This window comes from Pelobates fuscus, chromosome 3 (assembly GCF_036172605.1).
Source record: "Pelobates fuscus isolate aPelFus1 chromosome 3, aPelFus1.pri, whole genome shotgun sequence".
NCBI classification, from domain to species: domain Eukaryota; kingdom Metazoa; phylum Chordata; class Amphibia; order Anura; family Pelobatidae; genus Pelobates; species Pelobates fuscus.
The window spans coordinates 243,347,576-243,373,127 of NC_086319.1; the positions used below are offsets into that span (position 1 = coordinate 243,347,576).

General features: G+C 38.7%; 1 protein-coding gene across 1 annotated transcript in view; it reads left to right on the forward strand.

The window, feature by feature from the left end:
* Positions 1-25,552, forward strand: part of GDI2 (GDP dissociation inhibitor 2) — a 38,061-nt gene that overhangs the window by 5,121 nt on the left and 7,388 nt on the right. Inside the window, exons 2-8 of the mRNA XM_063448289.1 lie at positions 12,787-12,894; positions 13,520-13,619; positions 17,590-17,724; positions 18,850-19,048; positions 20,186-20,317; positions 21,681-21,780; positions 23,821-23,992. Coding sequence (XP_063304359.1) covers positions 12,787-12,894; positions 13,520-13,619; positions 17,590-17,724; positions 18,850-19,048; positions 20,186-20,317; positions 21,681-21,780; positions 23,821-23,992 — 946 coding nt within the window. The remainder of the gene's footprint in view (positions 1-12,786; positions 12,895-13,519; positions 13,620-17,589; positions 17,725-18,849; positions 19,049-20,185; positions 20,318-21,680; positions 21,781-23,820; positions 23,993-25,552) is intronic.

A 25,552-nucleotide genomic window follows, 5' to 3' on the forward strand; every position in this document is an offset into this window, starting at 1 on the left:
AAGGGAACAATAGATATATTGTAGAAAAGCATAAAGCCAAAGTGAAGGACAAAAATAGCAACTTAAAGGGACACCAGTCACCAGAACTGCTGTTTATTGTATTTGTTCTGGTGAGTACAACCATTCCCTTCAGGCTTTTTGCAGTACATCGTCTTTTCAGAGAAAATGCAGTGTTTACATTTCCGCCTAGGGATTCCTCGACTGGTCTCTCCTCACATGGCTACTAGAAGTGCTTCCTGGGCAGCACTTCCATTCAGCGTCTCCACCCTCTGCATGCAGACACTGAATGTTCCTAATAGAGATGCATTTATATAATGCATCTCTGAGGAGATGCTGTTTGGCTTGTGCTGGCTTTGCCCCTGATCCGCCTCCTTGGCAAACTCAGCCAATCCTATGGGAAAGCATTGTGATTGGCTCAGAGAAACCAAGCAGGCAGATCGGGGCAGGAGACTTGAATCGAAATAAGATGTTACAGTATTTAGGAGGGCGGGGGGGGGGGGAGGGGGGAGGGAGATAGAGATAGATATAGACGGTTTTAACACTATAGGGATAGGAATACATGTTTGTGTTTCTTTAATTTAAAGGGACACTCCAGGCACCCAGACCACTTCTGCCCATTGGAGTGGTCTGGGTGCCAACTCCCATTACCCTTAACCCTGCAACTGTAAATATTGCAGTTTTCATAAACTGCAATATTTACCTTGCAGGGTTATCTCCTGCACTAGAGGGCACTTCTGGATTTATAGCACGCTATGTGAGGACCTCCAACATCGCTAAATTCCCTATAGGAAAGCATTTTCAATGCTTTCCTATAGTGAAGTCTTATGCGCGGATTTCTATAAGACAAAATGGCTCACATAGGGCAATATAGCCTGTATAGTGTCCACACTGTGACTAAAATATGAATATAATAGTTGCATCCTACTCACATTTTTATGAGCCTGTATAGAAAACTGGTTCAAGTAAATAGGCATAGGTAGGATGTAAAGGTGTAATTCCTCAGCTTCTGTGTTCTCCCCCAATGGTCATATGGTGAGAAATAATGAGCAGGGATTAGAAGTAAAATGTAAACATTTATTCCAGAAATCAATAAGAATTCTTACATATAATAAACACAGCAAACTGCATGCAAGGAATCTTCCTAGATACAACACTGTTACATTTTTCGTAATATTGCCCCCCCCCCCCCCCCCCCTGGTGTCTCCACCCACTGCATGGAGATTCTGAACTTTCCTCATAGATTAATTGATACAGTCCATCTCTATGAGGAGATGCTGATTGGCCAGGGCTGTGTTTGGCATGTGCTGGCTCTGCCGCTGACCTTCTTGACATGCTCACCCAATCCAATGCTTTCCTATGGGAAAGCAATGTGATTGTCTGATAAAAACACTTCGGATGGTGTCAGCTAAGCAGGCAGATCAGGGGCAGAGCCAGCAGCAGCAGACTGGAGTAAAGGTAAGATTTTATTATATGGGGATGAGTAGGGGGGCTAGATGTTGTTTTAATGGGTCAGGAATGTGTGTGTGTGTGTGTGTGTGTGTGTGTGTGTGTGTGTGTGTGTGTGTGTGTGTGTGTGTGTGTATATATATATATATTCTTGAAAAAAAAAAAAACACTGCCAACCACATAGGTACAATTTGCGGTCCAAGTACAACAAGAAATGGGACAGAAGACCATTAACCTATCACAACAACAATACACCTTGAAATAGTTAAAGTTAAAAGATCAGAGGTTAACGTATGTGTTAAGCCCACTTGAGGTCAGACGGCCAAGAAACAAGGCCTTGAGAGAATAAGGTACTGTCTCCTCATGCAAACTGTACAAATGTAATTGACTGAAATGCACTGTATTGTATCCAGATGTATGTTCAAACTTACATTTGTTCATAATGTACCCTATTCAACTGAAAAATGTGTACACACTGTTAAAACCTTTATAAATTGCAAATAAAAAAAAAAACACTGCTCCCCTCTCTGCCCACAGAACACCACCTCTATCCTACTGCACACATTTGCACTACATAATTTATACACATAAGGTGAAGTATAACTTACTGATAGTACAGGATATATATTCCCCCAACCCACAAATTTCTAATAAGAGTGCATCTTACCTTTAGCTTTTTGCACGGTGTGAAATGCTTTCATTAAAGAAGCAAACTAGGCACCAACACATTAGTGTATGTTATAGCTTTTGACTTTTTCACATTTGCTGTAATTTTTGCATAATTTTTTGTAGTGTGGGAGAAATGTTTTCCTTCTCATACCCATCTTTCCTAAACTCCAGTATTTCTCAAATAACAATTCATGTCTTCAGTAAGGTTAGCAAAGTTTTTTGTGACTTATTGTTCAACTAATAACTGTCCTGAGTGTAAAAAATAAAAATACAGAAGTGCAGAAAGTCCTGCTCTGCACAATGAGTCACTCCATTGAAAAATTATAATCTAGAAGCCTATCACATAATTTTTTTTTTTTTTTACAGTGCTGACTGCTATAACATTATTGAAAATACATTTTTAAATGCAAATAGCTTTTGTTTTATATTTTTAATGCATATATCCATTTTCAATAAATGGGTTGTTTCAAGCCTGAAGTTCAACTTTAAGGGATAAAGAGGCCTGTTATGATCATAGGTTCATGCTATTTTGAGATGTTAAATGGTCCTAATTTTTTGGTTAAAGGAGCACTATAGGGTCAGGAACACAAACATGTATTCCTGACCCTATAGTGTTAAAACCACCATCTAGCCCCCCGGGTCCCCTCATGCCTCCCTAAATATAGAAATCTTACTTGTATTCAAGTCTGGAGCTGCGTAGTCTGTCCCTGTTTCCTTTAGACCTGCCCACTGCCTGCTGACATCATCAGAAGTGGTAGCGTGATCCAATCACAATGCTTCCCAATAGGATTGGCTGAGACTGTCAAGGAGGCAGATCAGGGGCAGAGCTAGCACAATTCAAACAAAGCCTTGGCCAATCAGCATCTCCTCATGGAGATTAATTGAATCAATGAATCTCTATGAGGAAAGTTCATTGTCTGCATGCAAGGGAGGAGACACTGAATGTTTGGATGCATTTTAGGCAGCCATGACCCAGAAAGGATCTCGAACAGCTATCTGATCACTAGGCTCTAATGTAAACACTGCATTTTCTCTGAAAAGACAGTTTTTATAGCAAAAACCCTGAAGGTAATGATTCTACTCACCAGAACAAATTCAATAAGCTGTAGTTGTTCTGGTGACTACAGTGTCCCTTTTTAATCACTCAAAACTACCACTTCTGTTGAAAAATCTCGTCAATTCTGTATTTATTTTTAAAGCGCAATAGCTGGTTAATTACACTTCCTGCTCCTGTTTTGAAAACAATTGTATTTCCCATTAAAGGGACACTATAGCATTGGGAATAGTTTTAGGATCCCCTGTTTGCAGTAAAAAGCTATTTTGATTGTCAATCAGATGTAACTTACTTTAAAAGCTTTTTAAGTCCTGCTCTGTAGATTGAACTTTAATTACATACAGGAAGCTCCAACAGGGTCTAGTATACACAGAAAGGAAGTGTAGACCTCAGATGACTTTAGGAGGACCGTACAAGTCACATGCAGGAAAGTGTGCCTAGGGCTTCAAAAAACTGATTTAACTCCTAAATGGCAGAGAATTGAGCAGCGATTGCAGGGGTATGATCTATACACTTAAACTGCTTCATCAAGTTAGTGTTTTTTGGTGACTATCGTGTCCTTTTTGAGGTAGTAAGAAGACACTAGGGATTGACCGATACTGTTTTTTATTTTTTTGAGGGCCAATACTGATAATCTGTGAACTTTCAGGCTGTTTACCAATATTCTGTACATATACCATTTGGAAATCTTTTTTTTTTTTTTTTTTTTTATTAAATGCTATCTGTCCTAGTATTAGAAATGTCCTTGTTCAGTTATATATATATATATATATATATATATATATATATATATATATATATATATATATATATATATATAATTTTTTTTTTTTATTTTTTTTATAAGGGCCTTGTGCAGTCACAACAAAAGTGCCCTTTATTAGAGCTATCTCTGCGCAGGCAAATGCAACATCAGTTTGCAGTTACTAGCATAGCAATGAATACGGATATGCCAGTAACAAAGTATAACAGACTTCACGCACACATGCAACACAGACAATCTCTTCCCTTGGAAGCTCATGTGCGGGCTTTCCTCTTCACGTGTAACTGGTGGGGGATGGGCAGAAGAGATGTAAAAACAGGAGGCATAACTAGAATTTCAGTGTCATTGCAATAGAAATGCTGGTTAAGTATAAATCCTTCCCTGCATGTCTTTAAATTTTGATTTCCTAGCTTTGTGTGCACATCCAAGACTGGGGTTGTGAAAGCACCTTTTAGTAGACTTGCACAGAAAGGAAACACAGTGGCAGACAGATGTGTTTTAAAGGACCACTCTAGGCACCCAGACCACTTCAGCTTAATGAAGTGGTCTGGGTGCCAGGTCCAGCTAGGGTTAACTAATTGTTTTATAAACATAGCAGTTTCAGAGAAACTGCTATGTTTATCAATTAGTTAAGCCTTCCCCCTAATCCTCTCGTGGCTGTCTCATTGACAGCCGCTAGAGGCGCTTGCGTGATTCTCACTGTGAAAATCACAGTGAGAGCACGCAAGCGTCCATAGGAAAGCATTATGAATGCTTTCCTATGTGACCGGCTGAATGCGCGCGCAGCTCTTGCCGCGCGTGCGCATTCTGCCGACTCGGAGAGGAGGAGGAGAGCTCCCCGCCCAGCGCTGGAAAAAGGTAAGTTTTTACCCCTTTCCAGAGCCGGGCGGGAGTGGGTCCCTGCGGGTGGGGGCACCCTCAGGGCACTCTAGTGCCAGGAAAACGAGTATGCTTTCCTGGCACTAGTGGTCCTTTAATATATGTACTGCATATCTGTCCTCTCCTTGTTCTGGTTTTCCTGCAGCTCGATGCCCAGTGCTTTCAGTGGCTTACCTGTGTTAAGGAAGGAAGTATGTCAGAATGGAGTTGTGTTGCTAAGGGGGTATACTATTGAGACCAAATGCATTAAAGATAATTTGGCTCCTGAAGTGCCCCTTTAAGCAGAATGTACATGTTGCTCAGTGTGTTTTCTTTTACTGTAGAAGTGATCTGGTAGACAAGCTCTTGCATTGCTTTATTACCAATATGCCAAACTTGTGCTCAGATATATTGCTTTGCATGAAATAAAACCTATTGCCCATGCTTCTTACTGTGCTTGAGTAAATAGCAGGTGCTTTTGGGGCTCTGTAAGCAAGAACAATTTATTTCACTTTACCCATATGACAAACTAATTTGGGACCTGCCAAAATGATGTAACTTTCTTTTAAAAGCCTGCCACTGTTATGTCAAATATGTTGTTGCTCTTCAAAAATAAATTTTATCTATATATTGTACTGGTGAAATTTTTTTTTTTTTTTTTTTAAACACATAAATAGAAATACAGTGTCAAGGAATAGCTGGATACACAGTCATGGCATCCACAAATTACTGGAAATATCCTCACAACTACTCTGGTGACACTAGAAATTTTGGTTAATTTACCTGCATGGGATGCAGTATAGTTCAACTAACACAGAATTATTAACTGGGTGTGAATTGACAAGAAAACATAAAATTTTAAGCTGAACTATGTCTCTTTGCATAAATGTCCAATTGTATGGGTAATACCTAGTTTTGTGACTAACTCTTGAAGTCCGTTTCTTGATTTCATGTTGAATTTTAAGAAAGTGATCTTGAAGCTTGTACAGTGGTACCTGGGTTTACAAACGCCTCGGTTAACATAATTTTCGGTTTACAAATGAAAATCCATTAAAAATAATGACTCAGTTTCCCCAGGATGCATCGTGCCTGTTTCATTTCAGGTGTGTAACCTTTTCTCTCATGCGGTGCCGGTCTCCTGTGGCTTGCTCTGCCTGGTTCCACCATCATGGCTGAGATCAATGGTCTTTTTTCACTTGTGGTATTCCCGCGCTGAGGGACCTGTCAGCGTGATCCAGAGACCTAATGCGCATGCACGGCAAACGCAAGCCTTAGGCTTTTTCCATTGGAAACATTGAATTAATGGATTTGTCAACACGCTGGACGTTCCCATGCAAAATGTGAGGATGTCCAGAGTTGTTTCACTCCAGTCAAACTCCATGGAAGGGCAGGTAGACAGGGACTAGAGGCAATCTTAACACTGCAATGTAAATATTGCAGTTTCTATGAAATGGAATTTTTTTTTTTTTATTTTATCATTGCAGAGTTAAGGGAACAGTCAATGAGGAGAAGTGGTCTAGGTCCCTGTAGGGTACTCTAAGACTTTTAAAGTAAACCACATTAACATTTTGTAAATGTGAAAATGGATAAAACTATGTTTAGACAAATGTTTCTCTCTTTCGTGGTTGTAGTTATTTTTTTTTTTTCTTTGTGTAATTAGCTTTGCTATAATTATGTTGGATGCAGGGTGGGGACCAGAAAGATTTTTGCTGGCATGAATTGCTTTTCCGTGGCAAAGGTTTGCTAGTGGAAAGACTGACTCTAGTAACAACTGAATAAATCCAGATTTAAAATGAAACCCTTGAGGTAAAAACTGTACTTCTTGCAATTTTGCGTTATAAAATTTAATGCATTAAAACACAAATTAAAATAAAATAACTTGCTCATTTTCAAGATTTCCCCTATGTATTCTTTAGTGGACTCCATAAACTACTACACCATAAGTAGATATCCCAGTCACAATATAATTAACAAATGTCAGTTTATCAATGTGCACTGTGATTTTTAGTGGTGATCAGCAAATATTAGGGGGTGGCTTGACATTCCTGGGTGGAGGGAGTCAAAGTGGTGTGTTCTTGGAAAAATTGGCTAAAACTAGCAAGGCTGTTTGACAGCTCTGAGAGACTAGTTTAGATCTTTTCTTTTTACTTGGATCCACTAGACTGTATAGAGGAGAATTTTTTTTATTTTTTTTGCTGTCCCTTTAAAAACTTGTCTTATTCCAGTGCTGCGTAAGTCTATCAAGGCAGGCTCCACCTCCTTGGCTAAGATCATCAAAATTGATGCTCTCAGCCCATTTAATGCTTTCCCACAGGAACGCATGCTAAGGCTATTGCATGTGCAGGGACTGACTTTTGTTACCAGGACCACAACATTAAGCTATAATTGTTCTGGTGAGTAGTGTGTTCCTTTAAGGTTACAATTTTCTATTTCCATTTACTGCTGTTAAAACTAAGCTTATGATTAAACTCAAACTGTTTCCACCTATGCTGTCACATCTTAAAATAATATTGTGACGCTTTGTGGTTTCTCTTCCTGATTTAAGGATGCAAATGAACTATTATATGCCAAGGCTTCTCTGGCCACCTTTGCCGTGCTGCATTTTTTTTTTAGCTTCCTATATCTGTTAAGCTTAACCCTTTAATTACGCTCATTTGGCCTTTTGCGCTTCCTTCCTGAGAAGGGGATTTTTTTTTCTTCCCGTTTTAGTAAAGCGATGGGGCACTTGTTCTTCTGTTTAATATAACTGTGCTCTGCATGTACACTGAAAGGGGAAATGTGTTAATATTTTTGTAAGTTTTCTTGCTGGATCATTGAGTAATGTATGGCTGCAAAGTTTCAAATGTTATAGTGATTAAAGTGAGACATCCTCTAATCACTTGGTGTAAAATCACCAGTGTTTCATTCGTTCACACTTGGTTGTCCCATTGTGTTATTTGTGTTGCAGCTCTCTGCTGAGTTGGCTTTCTCTTAAACAGAACATTGAAGGGAAAAAAAAATAAAAAAAATTCCTGGAACTTCATGAAACGCTCAAGCCCGGGACTCTGCATGTACAAGGGCAAGTATTTGCGTCAGATTGAGTAGTAATGATACTGTGGTGTCAAGACAAATGTGAGTCTGGATGACTCACTTTGTCAGGTGAATGCTATTGTATAACTTTGTTTTCCCCTAACGTTTTAGGTTCAAGGCACACTTAATATTTCAATATTTTTCCAAGGCGCCCCAAATCTAGGAAGTATGTTTGTTTTTCATGGCACTATAGTTTCCCTTTAAGCTGCTTGTTTATTGCTGAGGAAAATGACGTTTCTGTGGTGATTGAATCACTGTGGTTTTTGTGACTGTTACTTATTTGACAAACTACAAACGGACTCCTGTGACTTTGACACATGGGATGTGCATTTAACAACAAACAATATTGACCGTATAAGAACATTGTCTACAGTTACTCTAGTGAAAACTGTCCTTTGTGTATCCTAAATGGTGTTGCATTAGCGAGTTCAGAGCATCCAGCAAACTTTAGTAAAGTGGAATGGCTGCTAATTTAGTACAGTAAAGAAAAAGTTTTGTGCCCTCAGTAAAATAATATAGTTCTACTCTCAATATATTGATATCCAATAATAATTACAATAATGGAATGATTTAAAGCGTTACTCCAAGCACCGTAAACACTTCAGCCTGATGGCTTCATTCCCCGCTAATGGAGCAAACCTTTTTAGCAACAATTTGGCCTGTTACCTTTTGTTAACTGGGTGACTTGCATTCAACCTCTTCAAATCTACAGGAGCTGGATGCTGATCTAGTCGGCCAAGAGCATCAGCTGATCGACTTCGGGCAATGAATTACCCTCTGTGCTCAGAAATATGCATAGTATCGACCATTATCCAGCCTGGAGTTATTCATCTCGGCTGAGTAATGGCGCTTCAGTGACACTACAAAGGCCTAAATCTCTTTGTGTAGTTTTATGGCATAATGTTGCACATACAGAGTCCCAGCACCACTTTAATTCACTGAAGTGATTATGGTCCTTGGAGTAATCCTTTTAAGAAATTATTCCAATTTGTTTACCATCTGAAGATATTGTGTAGTGTGAACTGTCAGGGCTTCGTTTTGTCAGGGACCTGCTGCTGCCCAATACTAAAATTCTATTAAACCTTGTTCTTAAATGTTTTCCATGATTACATTTAAAAAAAAAAAAGACTGGTACACCCAATAGAACCGGAGGTCTGGGTCTACCCCATCTCCAACACTACCATGCTGCCCAACTCACCCACATACAAAACCTCCACGCACCACCAGAGATCAAACGGTGGGTTGAACTGGAACACAACCTATTTGGCTTCGACTTCCCCTCCCTCTACCTCTGGGTACCATTAAAATTTCCAGACCCATGCCACCACCAACAACCCCAACACTATCAAACTCCATCGCCATATGGGAGAAACTCACCAAGAAATTCCCCATCATCAATAACCCAACACCACTAACCCCCATACTACGCAATAAAGCCTTCCTCCCGGGCATGAACCCGAAAGACTTTGCACACTATGAATACAATGACCTCTATAGGTTCTACCACTTCTTTGTTGGTGGGAAACTACTACATTACAACAAACTACCACAACCACACCGAGCATACAACATTCACGACCTCTTCAGATACATACAACTGAGGAGCTTCCTGGAACTCCCAGAAAACAGCAGCCACCACCAGACTTCCAACTTTCGAAAGAACATGCATACACAACCCAACCCACAAAGGACAGATCACAAAAAATCTCACCCTATTAATCACTAACCAACCACCGGGAGCAATGGCATATGTGGCGGCTTGGGAGAGGGACCTAGGACCGCCAGACGACCCGACAGACTGGCAGGAGATGTGGGAGGCCACGGCATCCATATCTATATGCGTAAATCATAAAGAACAGGCCTACAAAACTATGCTGAGATGGTACCTAACACATACACGGCTATACCACATGGGAAAGACCGACACAGACCTGTGCTGGAAGCAGTGCGGACACAGGGGCACATATATACTTTGGTGGCAATGCCCCAAGCTGACACCACTATGGACAGAAGTAGCACATCTGATCTCCGACCTCCTCCTCACCGACATACCCCTAGACCCTTGGATATGGCTCCTGTCTAAGGCATGGGAACCCCTAACAAGAGCACAAAACAAACTCACGAACAGACTGGCATTAGCAACTAGACGAGCAATAGCAGAACTCTGGGGCACCCCGAATATACCCACACTAGCTGTAGTCATACGCAAAACCAGGGAGCCAAGATCCACGAAACATCAAATCACTTCTATAAAATTTGGAACACATGGCTGAACGAGCCCTCCCTAACATGAGACCCCACAACACCAATACCCCCCAAACACTAGGCCAAACAGCAGGACCCCGCACCCTTACCACGAGGGAGGGAGGACCTCAGCCTTTCTGATAGAGGGAGATCCCTGGCACAGACTGAGGCGGATGGCCCACACAGGAGCTCATCCGAGCAACCCATGAGCAGGCTTAACACACAAGATCACACCCAAAGAGCACGCATGGCCCGCAACAAAAGAGCCCAAAACAAGTCCATGCAGGGAAGCGAAATACCAAACTGGAACCCTTGACACATTAAATAGAACCACAACTCAACCCCTGAGACCGAGGACTCGTACCACTTGTATTTGTATTTATACTTTTGTAAATATTTGTTATTTTTTGCGTTACATTATTTTATATTACCTTGTACATCTAGCTCATAGACAATGTGGCATAACATGACGCAGCCAAACAGACAGGCACCGACTAAAAGTTCTGCGAAACCAACCGTATCACATGCCTCTGTCTGTCAAATCATGCATATCAAATGTCTATGTAATGTATGCCTTTTTTTTTCTCTTTTATTGTGAAAACCTGAAAAACCCAATAAACACAGAATGTTTAAAAAAAAAAAAAAAAAGACTGGTACAGAATATACAGTCAAAGCAATCCTCTTAACTTCATTCATTTTCACTTGATTACATGCTCATTATACATTAACTGGTGGTGTTGAACCACTAAACCATGAAAACTTATGTGACCTTTGAAAATGTCACCACACATCACTACATACATTAACAGGACTCTCCAGGTATATTTTTATACACCTTTAAAGGGGCCTAAAATACCAAGCACTACATTAACAGCCAGGTCTTAAGTTACTCACCACTGCAAGCCCGTAGAGTCCATGGCAGATTCACCACGGGTGACATGTTACCAGTCAACAGCTAGTGACAAACTGAAGTTTTGAGTCTTGCATCAAACTATTGATCATATTGGAATAAGTATGCCCTGGTTGTATTTGTGTGCTTGTAAGCTTTGTTCTTTTTTTTTTTTGCCTTCATGTCTGCATAATGCAGGAATTTTTCCCTTGTTCAATAAATAAGAAGTGTATTTTGAAAAATTATTGGAAACTGTAAAGTAGAAAAAACATGCATTATTGATTTAAAAAAAGCAGTTGAAATACCATCACCACTACACCTTTTTTGTAATTGTGTTGTGAGTCTCTGGACATGGTCAACTAGTTTTCTGTTTAACTGGGTTTATTTTTATTTTATTTTTAAAGCACATTTTGACAAACTGGGGTTTCCCCAGCATGTACATTATCCGCTACACTGATGTAGCAATTACACTTGCTCATGAAGACCATCCATCCTTGGATTGGAAAGTGCTATGGGATGCTTAGGTCCATGAGAGAATCTATTCATGCCATGTAGCATGATATAAGTCCCCTATAACTGTGTCTCTGTATATAATGGCTGTATTACTGTAGTGATTAGCAAAGACTGCAGTTGCTTTACGTCTTACTTTGGTATCCGTATCAGTTTTGTGTATGGACATCAGGCAAGTGCTCGCATTCCATTGTAAACCTGAATTATGGTTGTATGCAAGTGTGGTAGGAAGCTCTGAACAGAGAATAAACAGCCTCGCTTTATGTGTGCGTATATAAAGTGACATGTTATAAATATTTTTTAGCTACTGTAGAAGTAACTATAACCATCATAATGCTTTGCCAGCCTTAAGACTTCTGTAACCACTTCCGTAATTGATTCTTCTTAGTAAGTTTAGCAATGTACCTATGAGGAGATGCTGATTGGCCAGGGCTGTGTTTGGCTTGTGATGGCTTTGCCCCTGATCTGCTTCCTTGGCAATCTTGGCCAATCCAAAGCTTTCCTACGGGAAATAATTGTGATTGGCTTTGATCAACACTACTGATGTCAGCCATGCAGGCAGATCAGAGACAGAGCCAGCAGCAGCAGACTGGAATAACACTAAGATTTTACCATATTGGGGGGGCAAGATGGTGTTCACACTATAGGGTCAGGAATACAGGTTTGTGTTTTTGGCCTTATAGTGTTCCTTTAATATTGGACGATGAGTCTGTATGTGGCTAGGAAGCTGTTTTTTGCATTATGGTTTCATTGAAGTGTGGCACTTAAAATTTTAAGTCTTTGGTAAGAAGCTACCTACACCTGTTCATTGAACCAGAAAAGGTTTGTCTTTTTAATGTAACACACTCAGATGTTATGGCTGCTTATCTCTTAAGTGGGGAACTGCCACTTCTCTGAAAGCAACAGTAATTGTTTCCTGCAGTGAGGCGTACAGTAAATTAAAGTATAACATATCTCTATGTTGGCTGCGTCGAGGTTAGTTGATGTGCAGCATGTGACCTAGCAGTGCAAGGACAGCCTGGCACTCAGTGTAAATAACCTAAATTAAAATATCACAACCTGTAGCTACTCTTCCATTGGCTACACAGTTGCAAAAAAATTCTTGAGGTGACTGTTACACTTTTTCTCTGTGTTGCCATTCAGATTTGGTTTCACTATAATTTGGGGTTTAGGGATTAAAAACCATGGAGATGCAGTCCATAAAAGTGGGTTGTCTTTTTAGATCATGTGTAAGCGCAAACTAGATCTTGTGCCAGTTATAACTTTTTGATACTACCTCCGTAGGAATGTATCCTCTCTGGTATAATGTCTGTGAATGGCAAGAAGGTCCTGCACATGGATCGAAACTCGTACTATGGAGGAGAAAGTGCTTCTATTACACCTCTGGAAGATGTGAGTAATGTGGAACTGTTAGACAACTGGGAAATAATCCAGTCCACTTGTTTTATATGTGAACACCTAGCTAGCTCTGGAATGTTTAATTTGTAACTAACAATTTCTTAGAAATGTTCAGAGCTGAATTAATCCCATTTCTGAATCAACAAGTGCTTTGCTGCTAATAATGCATAATTTCTGTTTCTTTATGGTGTACTCTGATCTCTTCCTCACAAATTATCTACAGTTGTAGTCTTGGCCTATTCCTAGCACTAATAGATTAATAGGTTTTATATTGATAGTAACATAGGTGTTTAAGGTGTTTTTGCTTTCCTTATTGGCTTGAGTCATTGTAATGCACTGGTCCTGTAATCAATCATTCCCATTCTAACATTCCATTCTAATTTTCATATAAAAAAAAGTATTTTTCCGAAGTTTAGTAGCTTAGTTCAGTGTATTAATGTTTTTGCAAGACTTCACTATTTTGATTTTTAAACAGTTAAGTGTTCAGTTAAATGTAATAATACTGTTATAATTTTATTGAAATTAATCAAAACATGTAAGTCCTGCAAATATAAGAGTTTTTTTTATTTTTGTTCAAACACTGATTTTTCTTTTCTGCACCCCCCCCCCCTTTTTTCAGTTATACAAAAGGTTTAACATCCCTGGGAGTCCCCCTGAGTCCATGGGACGTGGAAGAGACTGGAATGTGGATCTTGTTCCTAAATTTCTCATGGCAAGTGGTATGTTGGCAAATTTCTTCATTTTTGATTTACTTGGATTATGAGGCAATTTGACTATTTGGTTTGTAAGCATCAGCATGGCTTTAAACAAAAGTGCTATATATATCTATCTCTTATTATTTTGATATTAATATACATTATCAACATACCGTTAGTATGTATGTTCAATCAGCCATATGCATGCACCTTGGGTTGGACAATGTTTAAATTTGACTTTTAGTCAGACTGCCACTTCACTGTGCAGGGAGGACCATAGAGACCTTCAGTATTCAAACACTGTCTGACTCAAGGTGCATTTATATACCTGGAGGATCCTGTCATATAACACATTTACAACGTGAGAGGATAATGCACACACTATTGTGTGGGATGCTCCCACTGGGGTGCTACAAACCAGGAAGGTCAACTCGCAATCAATCCAACTGAAAGATGTACCTATATCTGGGCAAGCCCAATGGTCTCTTATTAGCAGGCAGTCTTCTATTTGGAGCTGAGAGAATAGTGCTGAAACATTGTCTTTTTCCTCTGAACGTGAAATAAGACTGCTTTATATTAAGAAACCATAAATAAGGATATGAGACAGGGTACTGGTAGAAAAAATGGGGGATAACCCCTAAATGGCTAATATAAATGAAAAAGAAAAGAGAGAAACTACTAATAGGCGTCTCAACATAGGGAATAGAATCATAATCGATATTGTCGCAGTAGAAGTGAACTTTAAAACGTAACTTTTAATAAGTATACTAAAATACACATAAAAGAATAATGATAAAAACAAAAAGCACAAGGCTAAATTATGTCCTGTTGTCTAGCTAGAGCTGACACTGAACTCTCAAATAGCAAATATCGCAGGGAGTGTGGCAGTGAAAAAAGATACTTTAGTAAATCATAATGTAACGATTGCTACAAAATGTGTAGCAAAAAATAAGAGTGGAGCGCAGAGTGCATCTATTCACTAGACTCTCCTGCAGTAAAGAGTCTACTTGATATGAGAAAAATGCCTCTTGTGCTCTAAATATCAAATTGTTAAGTTGCACACCAGTGTGGTTAAAGAAATAAAACAATAATTATCAGAAAATAATAAGGTGCCTGTAACACGTGAGGGTTCAGAAACAGTGAACCGCTAGGATTAGTATATAGCAATCAGTGAAAGTATATAGAGTATAGCAAACCTAGCGCTGGCTTATTAGTAAAGATCTAAGTGCCTTCAAGGGCACCCCTTATAAAATGCCTGCACTGCCTCTATGAAACCCCCCCCCCCCTATAGCAAGCTAGTAGGTAGAAAACAGTACTACAAAACGGACACCTAGATTGAAGAGCAATTTTAGCTAGCGAGAGTACGGCTGTGTTAATAAAACAGCAGAAGTGTAGCCAACTAAGCGTCCAGAGCCCCTGCCGCACGCGTTTCGTCTGGGTTACTCATCAGAGGGGAACAGAAGACAGGTAAGTATCAGTATTTATGTGTTAGGGTGACCAATGAGGATAAAGGGGAGGGTTTTAGCTTTCTTGCTACTAATCATTAACACTAAAGATACTTAACTGTGGGAGTGTGACGATATCCATGTAATATGAAAAATGTGACTTGTTACAAGCTAATACGTTAAAACAGAAATCACTGATGATAGAGTGATCAGTGTATACATAAATGTTAGTGTTGGGAATATATATATATATATATCTCTTAATTGATCTGCCGTTTTGTTGAATGTTCTGTATCAGTTTACAGCCAGGGATTACTAACTGATACCAGAATTAATTACTAGTGCATGCTGTCCATGGGAATAAGGTCACGGATATTACATATAGTATGAATACTATAATGCATAGAGACTATAAAGGGAACCTAGTAGAGAAGACAAGACATATATATCTACTTAATGTTTCAGATATCATGGAATATGGGTGAGGAACAAATCAAATTGTTAGCATCAGAGATTAAATGAAAAGAATGCTACAAATGACATATATAGGAGATTAATAAATTAACATAACATAAAAATCTCACCATTCTGAAAAATTGATGACATATTCTGATGTTAGTGCATTGTCCTAACAGATTAGCTATATTTGCTATTTGAGAGTTCCGTGTCAGCTCTAGCTAGACAACAGGACGCAATTTAGCCTTGTGCTTTTTGGTTTTATCATTTATTCTTTTATGTGTCTATTTTAGTATACTTATTAAAAGTTACGTTTTAAAGTTCACTTCTACTGCGACAATATCGATTGATTCTATATGCTATGTTGAGACACCTATTGGTAATTTTTTTTTTTTTATTATTATTTTTCATTCATATTATATTTTGTTGCAGTTGAAGAATGGGTCTTTCACCAAACTTTTTAACCCCTTATGGACCAAACTTCTGGAATGAAAGGGAATCATGAAATGTCACACATGGCATGTGTCCTTAAGGGGTTAAAGGGACACTATAGTCACCAGAACAACTACAGCTTCTTGAATTTGTTCTGGTGAGTAGAATCATTACCTTCAGGCTTTTTGCTGTAAACACTGTCTTTTCAGAGAAAATGCAGTGTTTACATTACAGCCTAGTGATAACTTCACTGGCCACTCCTCAGATAGCTGTTAGAGATCCTTCCTGGGTCATGGCTGCCTAAAATGCATCCAAACATTCAGTGTCTCCACCCTCTGCATACAGATACTGAACTTTCCTCATATTCATTGATTCAAGTAATCTCTCTGAGGAGATGCTGATTGGCCAGGGTTGTATTTTAATTGTGCTTGCTCTGTCCCTGATCTGCCTCCTTGTCAGTCTCAGCCAATCCTATGGAGAAGCACTGTGATTGGATCAGGCCACCACTTCTGATGTCAGCAGACTGCTTGCTAGTCTGAGGCAAACAGGGCAGAGACAGCAGCTTCAGGCTTGAAGACAAGTAAGATTTTGGGAGGCATGAGGGGCCCAGGGGGCTAGATGGTGGTTTTAACACTATAGGGTCAGGAATACATGTTTGTGTTCCTGACCCTATAGTGTTCCTATAAAAGGAAGAATTGGTTGAGAAATCTTATTCTAGACTATCCATCTGAAACACTGCATGATATATTAGTCTCCTATACTGCTCATTCCCAGTCCCTGTTAAACATGAATACATTTTAAACTGTGCATTTGCATTCTTTTAACATTTAGTTTTTCTTTTGCCTGTGAACTGCTGTATATACACAGCTGCTGGTTTGCCATTATGCTAGGTATTCATCCCATGTTTCAGATATTAATCTTAAGTTGTTTAAAAGCAACTAAAGTCACCCAGACCACTTCATCTCGATGAAGTCATCTGTATGTAGTAATCCTGTCTGTTTTTAGCCACTAGAGGTGCTTCTTCCTCCAGAACCAAGTGCAACTCTATCATGGAATCAAATGCTGCCAGCAGCATCATTTGATTAAAGGAGCACAGCATTTGGCTGTTCTTGCTCATAGAGAAGCAATGGATTGGAGGTACTTCTGTAGAAGTCAACAGGAGTAGTGATGTCTTTAAATGCAGAGCAGGTGAGTGCCGCAGTAGATTCCCAGCACTGGGTGTAAGGTAAGTATTCTCTTCAACATTAATTTTGTAATGCCAATGAGGAGGGGATGAAAGGAAAATAGCGATCACATTCAGTACTATAGGTTCCATTTTAACAGATCAGGAACTGGTCAAAATGTTTGCTGCATTTTAATAAAATGTGGATTTGCCCTGTGCAATATCTTGTAGTGGAGTGTTTTTTGCTTGTTGAAATTCCACAACTGTCAGTTGACCTTGGAAAAGTATGTACGAGTTGTTTTGTAAATGTTCTCAATTGTCAAGTTACAGTTATCTGTGTTTTACATTCATATAGAAGCAGACAATTTATTTTTGCTGTGGATATGGCTTATTTGAATAGGATATTTTTTTATTTTTTTACTTTTTATTTAATTTGATCCATGTAATATTTACAAATTGCAATGTGATATTTTGACTTGCCATAATTTCTGTGTTGCAGGTCAGTTGGTCAAGATGCTGCTTTACACAGAGGTTACTCGCTACTTGGACTTCAAAGTCATCGAGGGAAGTTTTGTGTACAAAGGTGGAAAAATCTATAAGGTGCCTTCCACAGAGACAGAAGCTCTGGCATCCAGTGAGTGGTATTTAAAAAATATAAACCATGTGGCATGTATTTAATTTTGTAAAATTCTTTTATTGAGAAATACTTGGAAATTATATTCCTTTCCTACTTCTTATACCTATTATCCACTCTATAATTTAAAGGTAATGAGACAGCCTTTTTCTGTGCTAAATATTTTAACAGCGTTGCAATCTTTTCTATCCTTCCTGCTTTTTTAAAGAGGGATTATATAATGAAACTGGTTGTAGTGCTACAAGTTTTAGGTTCTTGTACTCTTAACCTTACTTTAAAGACTAACGTGGAATGTGCATGTCTGGCTGAAAATACAGTAAACTAAATTCAGTCTGGATAAATCGTATACAACTAGTTTTGATATAATATATATCTATATCTATATCTTTGGCTCAATACAAATTGAAGTCTAGCACTAAATGCTGAAACTGGTCAAATTCAGCCACTTTAATTCTGCCTCATTCAGTTCAACGTATAAAATTCGTGACACTCGCTCTAGTCATCACCCGAGTTAAAATCTCATTGAGCCAAATGAGTCTCTGATATTTTAAAGTGGGCCTATGATTTGTATTAATGACCCCAGCTTTATTGTAAGTGAATTTCTGCTAAAAAAGAAATAAAGACCCCCAATTAGGGTGAGTAGAGTTTGTTGACAGTTAATTTGCAATTCAACAGTGTGTGAATGGCTGAATTAACAAATCTATAGAGATTTAGCAGATTTTACCAGCTAGCCAAACTGCATCTCAATGGAAATTATGCATAAATCAGACAAATTCACTCTTTTTGTGACTAGCCATATGAGTTTCGCATAGCAAAGTGTTGATTCAAACAGTCCTGTTTAGATCATGTAGTGCCTATTAAATGGACTTAAATAGATGTGTGGGTTTTAAGAACTATAATTAATACAATATAAATACAAACTGCAAACGATTTAATATCCTATTTGTACATAAATACCATATAATACTACGGCACGGGCAAAATATTATACAAGATGGAGAACTGAATAAGCAAGTATGAATTTTTTCGGCCAATCTGTTCTTTTTTTTTTTTTTAGTGGTTTTTAGATTTATCTTCTGCCTCCAAAATATCCATTTAATTATATTTAATCTTTCTTTCCTCAAGGTTTGATGGGTTTGTTTGAGAAACGTCGCTTTAAAAAGTTCCTAAGCTATGTGGCTAACTTTGATGAGAACGATTCAAAGACACTGGAAGGAGTTGACCCAAAGAAAACAACCATGCGTGATGTATACAAAAAATTTGACTTGGGCCAAGATGTGGTTGACTTTACAGGCCATGCTCTTGCTCTTTACAGGACTGATGAGTGAGTTCTGAAAGATCCTTTATTGTGACTTTTGTATTGTATTTTATGGACTTTTGCAGCATTTCTAAACTAGAGTTGTATTTAGTAGTTGTCCTGCCTCTAGAAAGTGGTTGATCCATACAAGCAGTGTTCGTTGCTTACTTTCCATACATTTGAGTTTGGCAACAAATAAAAATACTGATCTCACATTGTCATTAGATGGACTTAAAGGAGGTGGAGAACCTCACAGCTATCGCTCAAAGACACCACCACAAAATCCACTGGCAACTCATTTGCTATGTCAAAGAAATTAATCTCCAACTAGCACACTAGGCCTCTGTCTCCACATTTAGAATGTCAAATCCAAATAAGATGAAATACCAACTCCCTCAAATTTGGCTGGGGAACGTAGATCTTTTGCAAAGTGTGTGTGTTTCATTTACAGAAGTTGTAATTTCTGCCCTCCTTATAAACCAGCGAATAAAATACAAACTTATCAGGAATCCAGTGTGGGGCTAAGCTCCCCCGTACTGATTTCCACAAACTGTTTAAATTGCTGCATATGTCATGGTTTCTTATAAACGTTTGACTGGACCTTTCCACCATTGGAGTGCATGCGCGTGCTCTAGGCCTGGGAGGGCTCTAATTATTTAGGTGCAGGGAGTGGGGCAGTGGACACTGAAGAATCCCAGACTTACTGCCTGCAAGGGAAAGGCTTGTTATATGGGTCACTAGTGGGTTCTGACGACAGACGTCATTTTTTTCACAGGATTGATATTGGGCAGCCTGAAACTTCCCTTACCCCATCTCCCACCTGCAGGACACCATCTGTACTCAAAAGCTGCTTCATTTAAAATAGTTTTGTTGCTAAGAGTATCCCTTTAAACCATCCTCACAAGATCGTTTTTGTGTAACATGATACTTATTGCAGGGGAAGTCCTACAAGGTGGTCTAAAAACATATGTTCAAAATAGGATAAACATCATATGTTATTCATATTAAAACAACTTTCTAAATTGAGGTGGCACACCTTTTCATGTCATAGTGAGTATGTTTCCACTTTCAAATATGAAACTGCCTCAAAAGTGAATAGTTGAGCTATTTTTCTCATGAGAACCCATTGTGATGTAATACTTTTCTCTCAATTTTTCTGTCTAGCTATTTGGATCAGCCCTGTCTGGAGACTATAAACCGGATAAAGCTTTACAGTGAATCTCTTGCTCGATATGGCAAAAGCCCTTACCTTTATCCACTCTATGGCCTTGGAGAGCTGCCACAGGGATTTGCAAGGTAAGTATCAGCAAGTATATGCTTGTCTGATGTATTTGGCTAGGGAATTGGTTACACTAAAAGGATGAAAGGGAAAACACCTTTAGTGAACTAAACTAGTCTTGGTTAGTCCACAGACTTGCACGGTTGCATAGCTTCTGCAAAAACTGCCTTGTAGTGCCTGGTTTATCTCAATCCTATGAAGCTGCGCCCTGCATATAGTCTTCATGTGACGAATGCTGAATCCAGTCTTGGGAATGCATTAAAGGGATCATGTAAGCACTATAACCATTTCGTCTAATTTATGGTGCCTGGAGTCCTCTGGCACTGTGGCTCCATTCATTATTATACTATTTTTGAGCAACTTAACAGTGACTGAGGGTTGCTGGCCACCCCTAACCCAGCCCCACTGGAGGTATGGCTAAGGCAAAGCGCACACATTTTATTATAGTCCTACTGCTTCATACCTGCAGTGGCACTGTGATAGGGTGGTCAGCCAACACTCTCAGTCAATCACAGCTGTGCATTATTGCCCAGGCTAATGCTTTCCTCATTAGACCAAGCAGCACAAAGGGAATAGACTGCTTTAATAGTATTAAAACATTAAAAACTGTTTAATGCTGAAATGAAGTGCAACATTGGTGGAAATTAGTAAACATAATCACTTAAATGAGATGAAGCCGCTATGATTCCTACAGTGTCCTATTAATGCATGTCCCCTCTGGGTGGTTAATTCAGTGAACTGTTGGAGTTCTAGAAATCGCTTTTCTTCATCTTTGAAATGCTGCTCTAAGTGTAAAAACTAAATGTGCTTGATTCTACCTTTGTAAAGTGCAGTAGTTGATTTAAATCAATTTTTGTGTGATACAATTTCAAACTTCCTTCCTGGTATGTCGGTATTAGTAGGGAGAAGATAGTCTTGTTTTTGTAGCTACTTGAACTGTAGGCCTGCTGAAATGATAAAGATGCATCACTGCGTATAGTCAGTCTGCATTATCAAAGAGGCTGTAATCTCTCTAAAACAGACATACATACAATACCTGGTGTTTACATGACATGGTTATAGTAATTGTCACAATTCTGTGTGTGTTTATAATATGCCTAAGAAAGCGGCTCTTATGCGTCTGATCCCAACAGTTCTGTTACAAGTAAAAGAACTGTGTAAACCCTAAATTAAAGATGTAATTTATAGTATCTGATTTAGTTCTTCTCAGATTAGTTTCCGCTGAGCTATAAACCAGCTTTATTGGGTGCAGTATAAAGAAACTATTACTACCATCAAAGGATTAAATAATTGATATGTAACATATATAATTTTACCTCTTTGAAAGATTTTTTTTTTTTTTTTTTTTAATATATCATTCGAGACCTATTTGTTTTACAGACTGAGTGCTATTTATGGTGGTACCTATATGTTAAACAAACCAATAGAGGAATTGGTGATGGAAAACTGCAAAATTGTTGGTGTGAAATCAGAAGGAGAGGTAAGCATCTCGTAGAAGCTTTAGAACTTCCTCTTTAGAACGCTTAGCACCTGTACACCTATCCTATGCACTTTAATAGTGGCCGTGAGAAATTCCTAGTTCTATGCCATTAATAAAAAGGAAACTGACATGGTCATTTCTTCTAAAAACAAAGGTCTTACACTGCAGTATAAGCCTCTTAAATGCATTGCATAACTTTATGGAAATGTTATATTCGCATTTATATAGTGCAAGCCTATTCCGCAAATCTTTACAATTATAGAAAGGGAATTAGTCAATGCTTTATAGGTATGGGTTAGCACTTTGAATTGACTCCTATAGGATACAAGAAGACAATGTAAGGACTGACAGAGGGGTGAGGTGTGAGAGGAACGACTAGAGAGGAAAATCAGTCTGGCGGCAGCATTCATTACAGACTGTAGCGGGGCAATACGGTTTTTAGGAAGACCAATTAGGAGAGGGTTACAATAATCCATGTGGGAAATTACTAGAGCATGGACAAGCTCCTTAGTCGCATCTTGTGTAAGAAAGGGGCGGATGCATGCTGTTTTTAAGATGGAATCTACAGGACTTGACGACATGCTGTATGTGAGGCTCCAAGTTGAGGCCGGAATCAAGAACACCAAGACAGCACACTTGCAAGGATGAACTAATGTGGATACTACTAACTTGAAGGGAGAGTGAAAGAGGAGGAAAGACAAGGAGCTCAGTTTTAGAGAGATTGAGTTTCAGAAAGCGGGAGGACATCCAGTCAGAGATGGAAGAAAGGCGAGCAGTGACACGTTGCAGGGGAGAGGTTCAGGAAGGAGAGATATATCTGGGTGTCATCAGCGTACAGGTGGTAGTGGAATCCAAATAAGGTAATAAGTTTGCTAAGAGACACCGTATAAAGAGAAAATAGAAGGGGACCAAGTACAGAACCTTGGGGGACTTAAACCAAAACAGGATGAGGGGAGGAGGCATCATTAGGAAAGGAGACACTGGATGAGCGTTGGCTGAGATAGGAGGAAAACCATGAGAGGACAGAGTCACAGAGACAGTGATTGAAGAGTTTGAAGAAGAGCATTATCAACGGTGTCGAAGACAGCAGAGGGGTCAAGAAGAATATGGAGTAGTGGCCTTTGGATTTAGCTGCGATTAGGTTGTTGGTAACTTTGATAAGAGCAGGCTCCGTAGAGTGGAGGGGGCGGAAGCCAGATTGAAGAGGGTCAAGGAGAGCGTTGGAATTGAGGAAGTGAGACGAATCTGTTCCAGTTCAAAGGCAGTGAAGTTACCACTGCTCTACCAAGCTGTTATTTTATATTTTGTAGAGTTAGATATATATATAACTTCTTAAAGTAACTAACTTGTAATCTTTGCTTATTCATTGGGGGATCCTTCCTATAATTTGTTCAATGCATGAGATTGTGACTTTTGTCACAGCTGGTGGCATTGACAAAAGGTGACTGAGATAGCTCTGCTTTTTTTTTTTTGTGTTTTTTGTCAGCCTTGGAATTCATCACGAGACAGTCTCTTATATATTTTTAATTTGGAATGTAATTGAATCCAAATGCAGTCCTGTGCAATTATGAATACTTCTTTTAAAAAAAAAATATCTTTGGGAAATGGCCAGAACGGACAGTCAAAATGATATTTCTATATTTGATTTTGTTTACTTTATAGAAATAAGTTTGATGCAGTTTCAGCCTAAAAACATATTTTTTTTATTTTTTTATTTTTTTTTAAGAATATATTTATTTTCTGTTAAGGCCTCATCTATTTATAGTACCACATGTGTAAGCAAATAAAGTTTTTCTTTGGGGAGACACTGAATAATTGTCAAAATAAACCCCCCAAAAATTTTACAAATTGCTGAGTGATACAATAAATAATTTTATTAATTAAATCACTATTGCCACTAGTAAACCACTATAAATACACATATTAAGAAAATATGTGGATCTATGTACAATGAAATGCATGTTAAATTTTACGTTAACCATAAACTATTAAGAAACCTTTCATAATATTTTCCTTTTTTTTTTTTTTTTTCATATATAGGTTGCTCGTTGCAAACAACTTATATGTGACCCTAGTTATGTTCCAAATCTTGTCACTAAAGTGGGTCAAGTTGTACGTGTAATCTGCATTTTGAGTCACCCAATAAAGAACACAAATGATGCTAACTCCTGCCAGATCATCATCCCTCAAAATCAGGTCAACCGGAAATCTGGTGAGTTTCTCAATTTTAAAATTTTATTGGTTTCATATTCTATTTTGCACACAGTTTATAAAATAAAGACAAATGTAACTCCAGTTATGTGAGGATCTCTTAAAAGAAAGTGTGAAAACTGATTGTAGTAAACCGGCCTTATTGGGAGCTATACTTTGAAAATGACCGAAGAAAACATAATACTAACAAAGTATGTGATAGACGTGCCTGTTAATTCCACTACAACTCCTTAGTGATATTCAAACAGTCATTGAGGTGACATAAAATTTTATATACACTATTCCTTACACTGCTAGTTGACCATGGTATAGATGTAGGCTCTAAGCTGTCGAGAATTATCTTACTGCTACATTCCTAATACCAATCTTACTATGATTGCTTTCTTAACCCTGAGCCAGAACAAAGGTTCTTTTAAAAGCCAAATGCGCACATTGATCATGTGTTCTTGCTCTCGGCCAAGATATGAAGTGTTTTTGTTGTGTGGTGGTGGTTGTGTTTTTTTATTTTTTATTATATATATACACACATACACACATACACACGAAGCAATCCAGCAACACACTTGGACAGGCTATGTGATTGAGGTGAAAACAAGCTACCTCAGCCGTCTGGAAGTATACCGAAAAAACGAGTGCACTCGAAAGGACTTAGTAGAAAAACTCTTCAATTTATTCACATACGTGCCAGTGATATCATGTGAATAAATTGAAGAGTTTTTCTACTAAGTCCTTTCGAGTGCACTCGTTTTTTCGGTGTGTGTGTGTGTATGTATATATTTATATATATATATATTTATATATTTGTAGAGATGATAGCACTCTCAGGACTCCAATTTAAGATTTAACTTTTAATAGCTTACAGAATAAAAAATCGACGTTTCAGTCTGCTATACACAGACTTTCATCAGGACTAATACATACAGTACAAATAAGAGAACAAGCAATTAACTCCCACTCCCTGTCTGTCCGGTCCGAAAAACGCGCGGGTTCTGCCGTTGGTCACGTGTGCGTACGTGACGTCATCACGTGGCGTCGGCGTCATTACCACGTCACGTGATCGGCCGGGATGCAGCCTCATTGGGAGGGTGTTGCTATGCGACCAATGTGTCCCCATAGCAACTAAAAACAAGCATCAACATTGTTGGAAGGACTTTAAGCGTAATGTGTCTAACGGGTATACCCCAAACAATCTGACCAATCCTCTGCACTGGCGAAAGGGTAGCACACCTACAGTCTTTGATAAGATATATACATTGAAGCCCAAATGTGCAGGCAGAGCATGTAAGACCATGTGATAATAAACAAAACACGAAACAGGCATCTAAATCAAAACAGAGGGGAATAGAAAGCCAACTGAATGATAACAAAGAAAACATAATTATCATGAATGGGCATAGAAAGAACATGTCATCAGCACTGCCTTTGAATATTACCGCGAAATAGATAGCATCGGCTTTCACCAAACAACACACCTAAGTGTTTACATAAACCTATTGCAGTACACTACTAAGGGAGAGAGCCACTTACAAAATCAGGGATAACTCCCAAGTGTAGAACAACG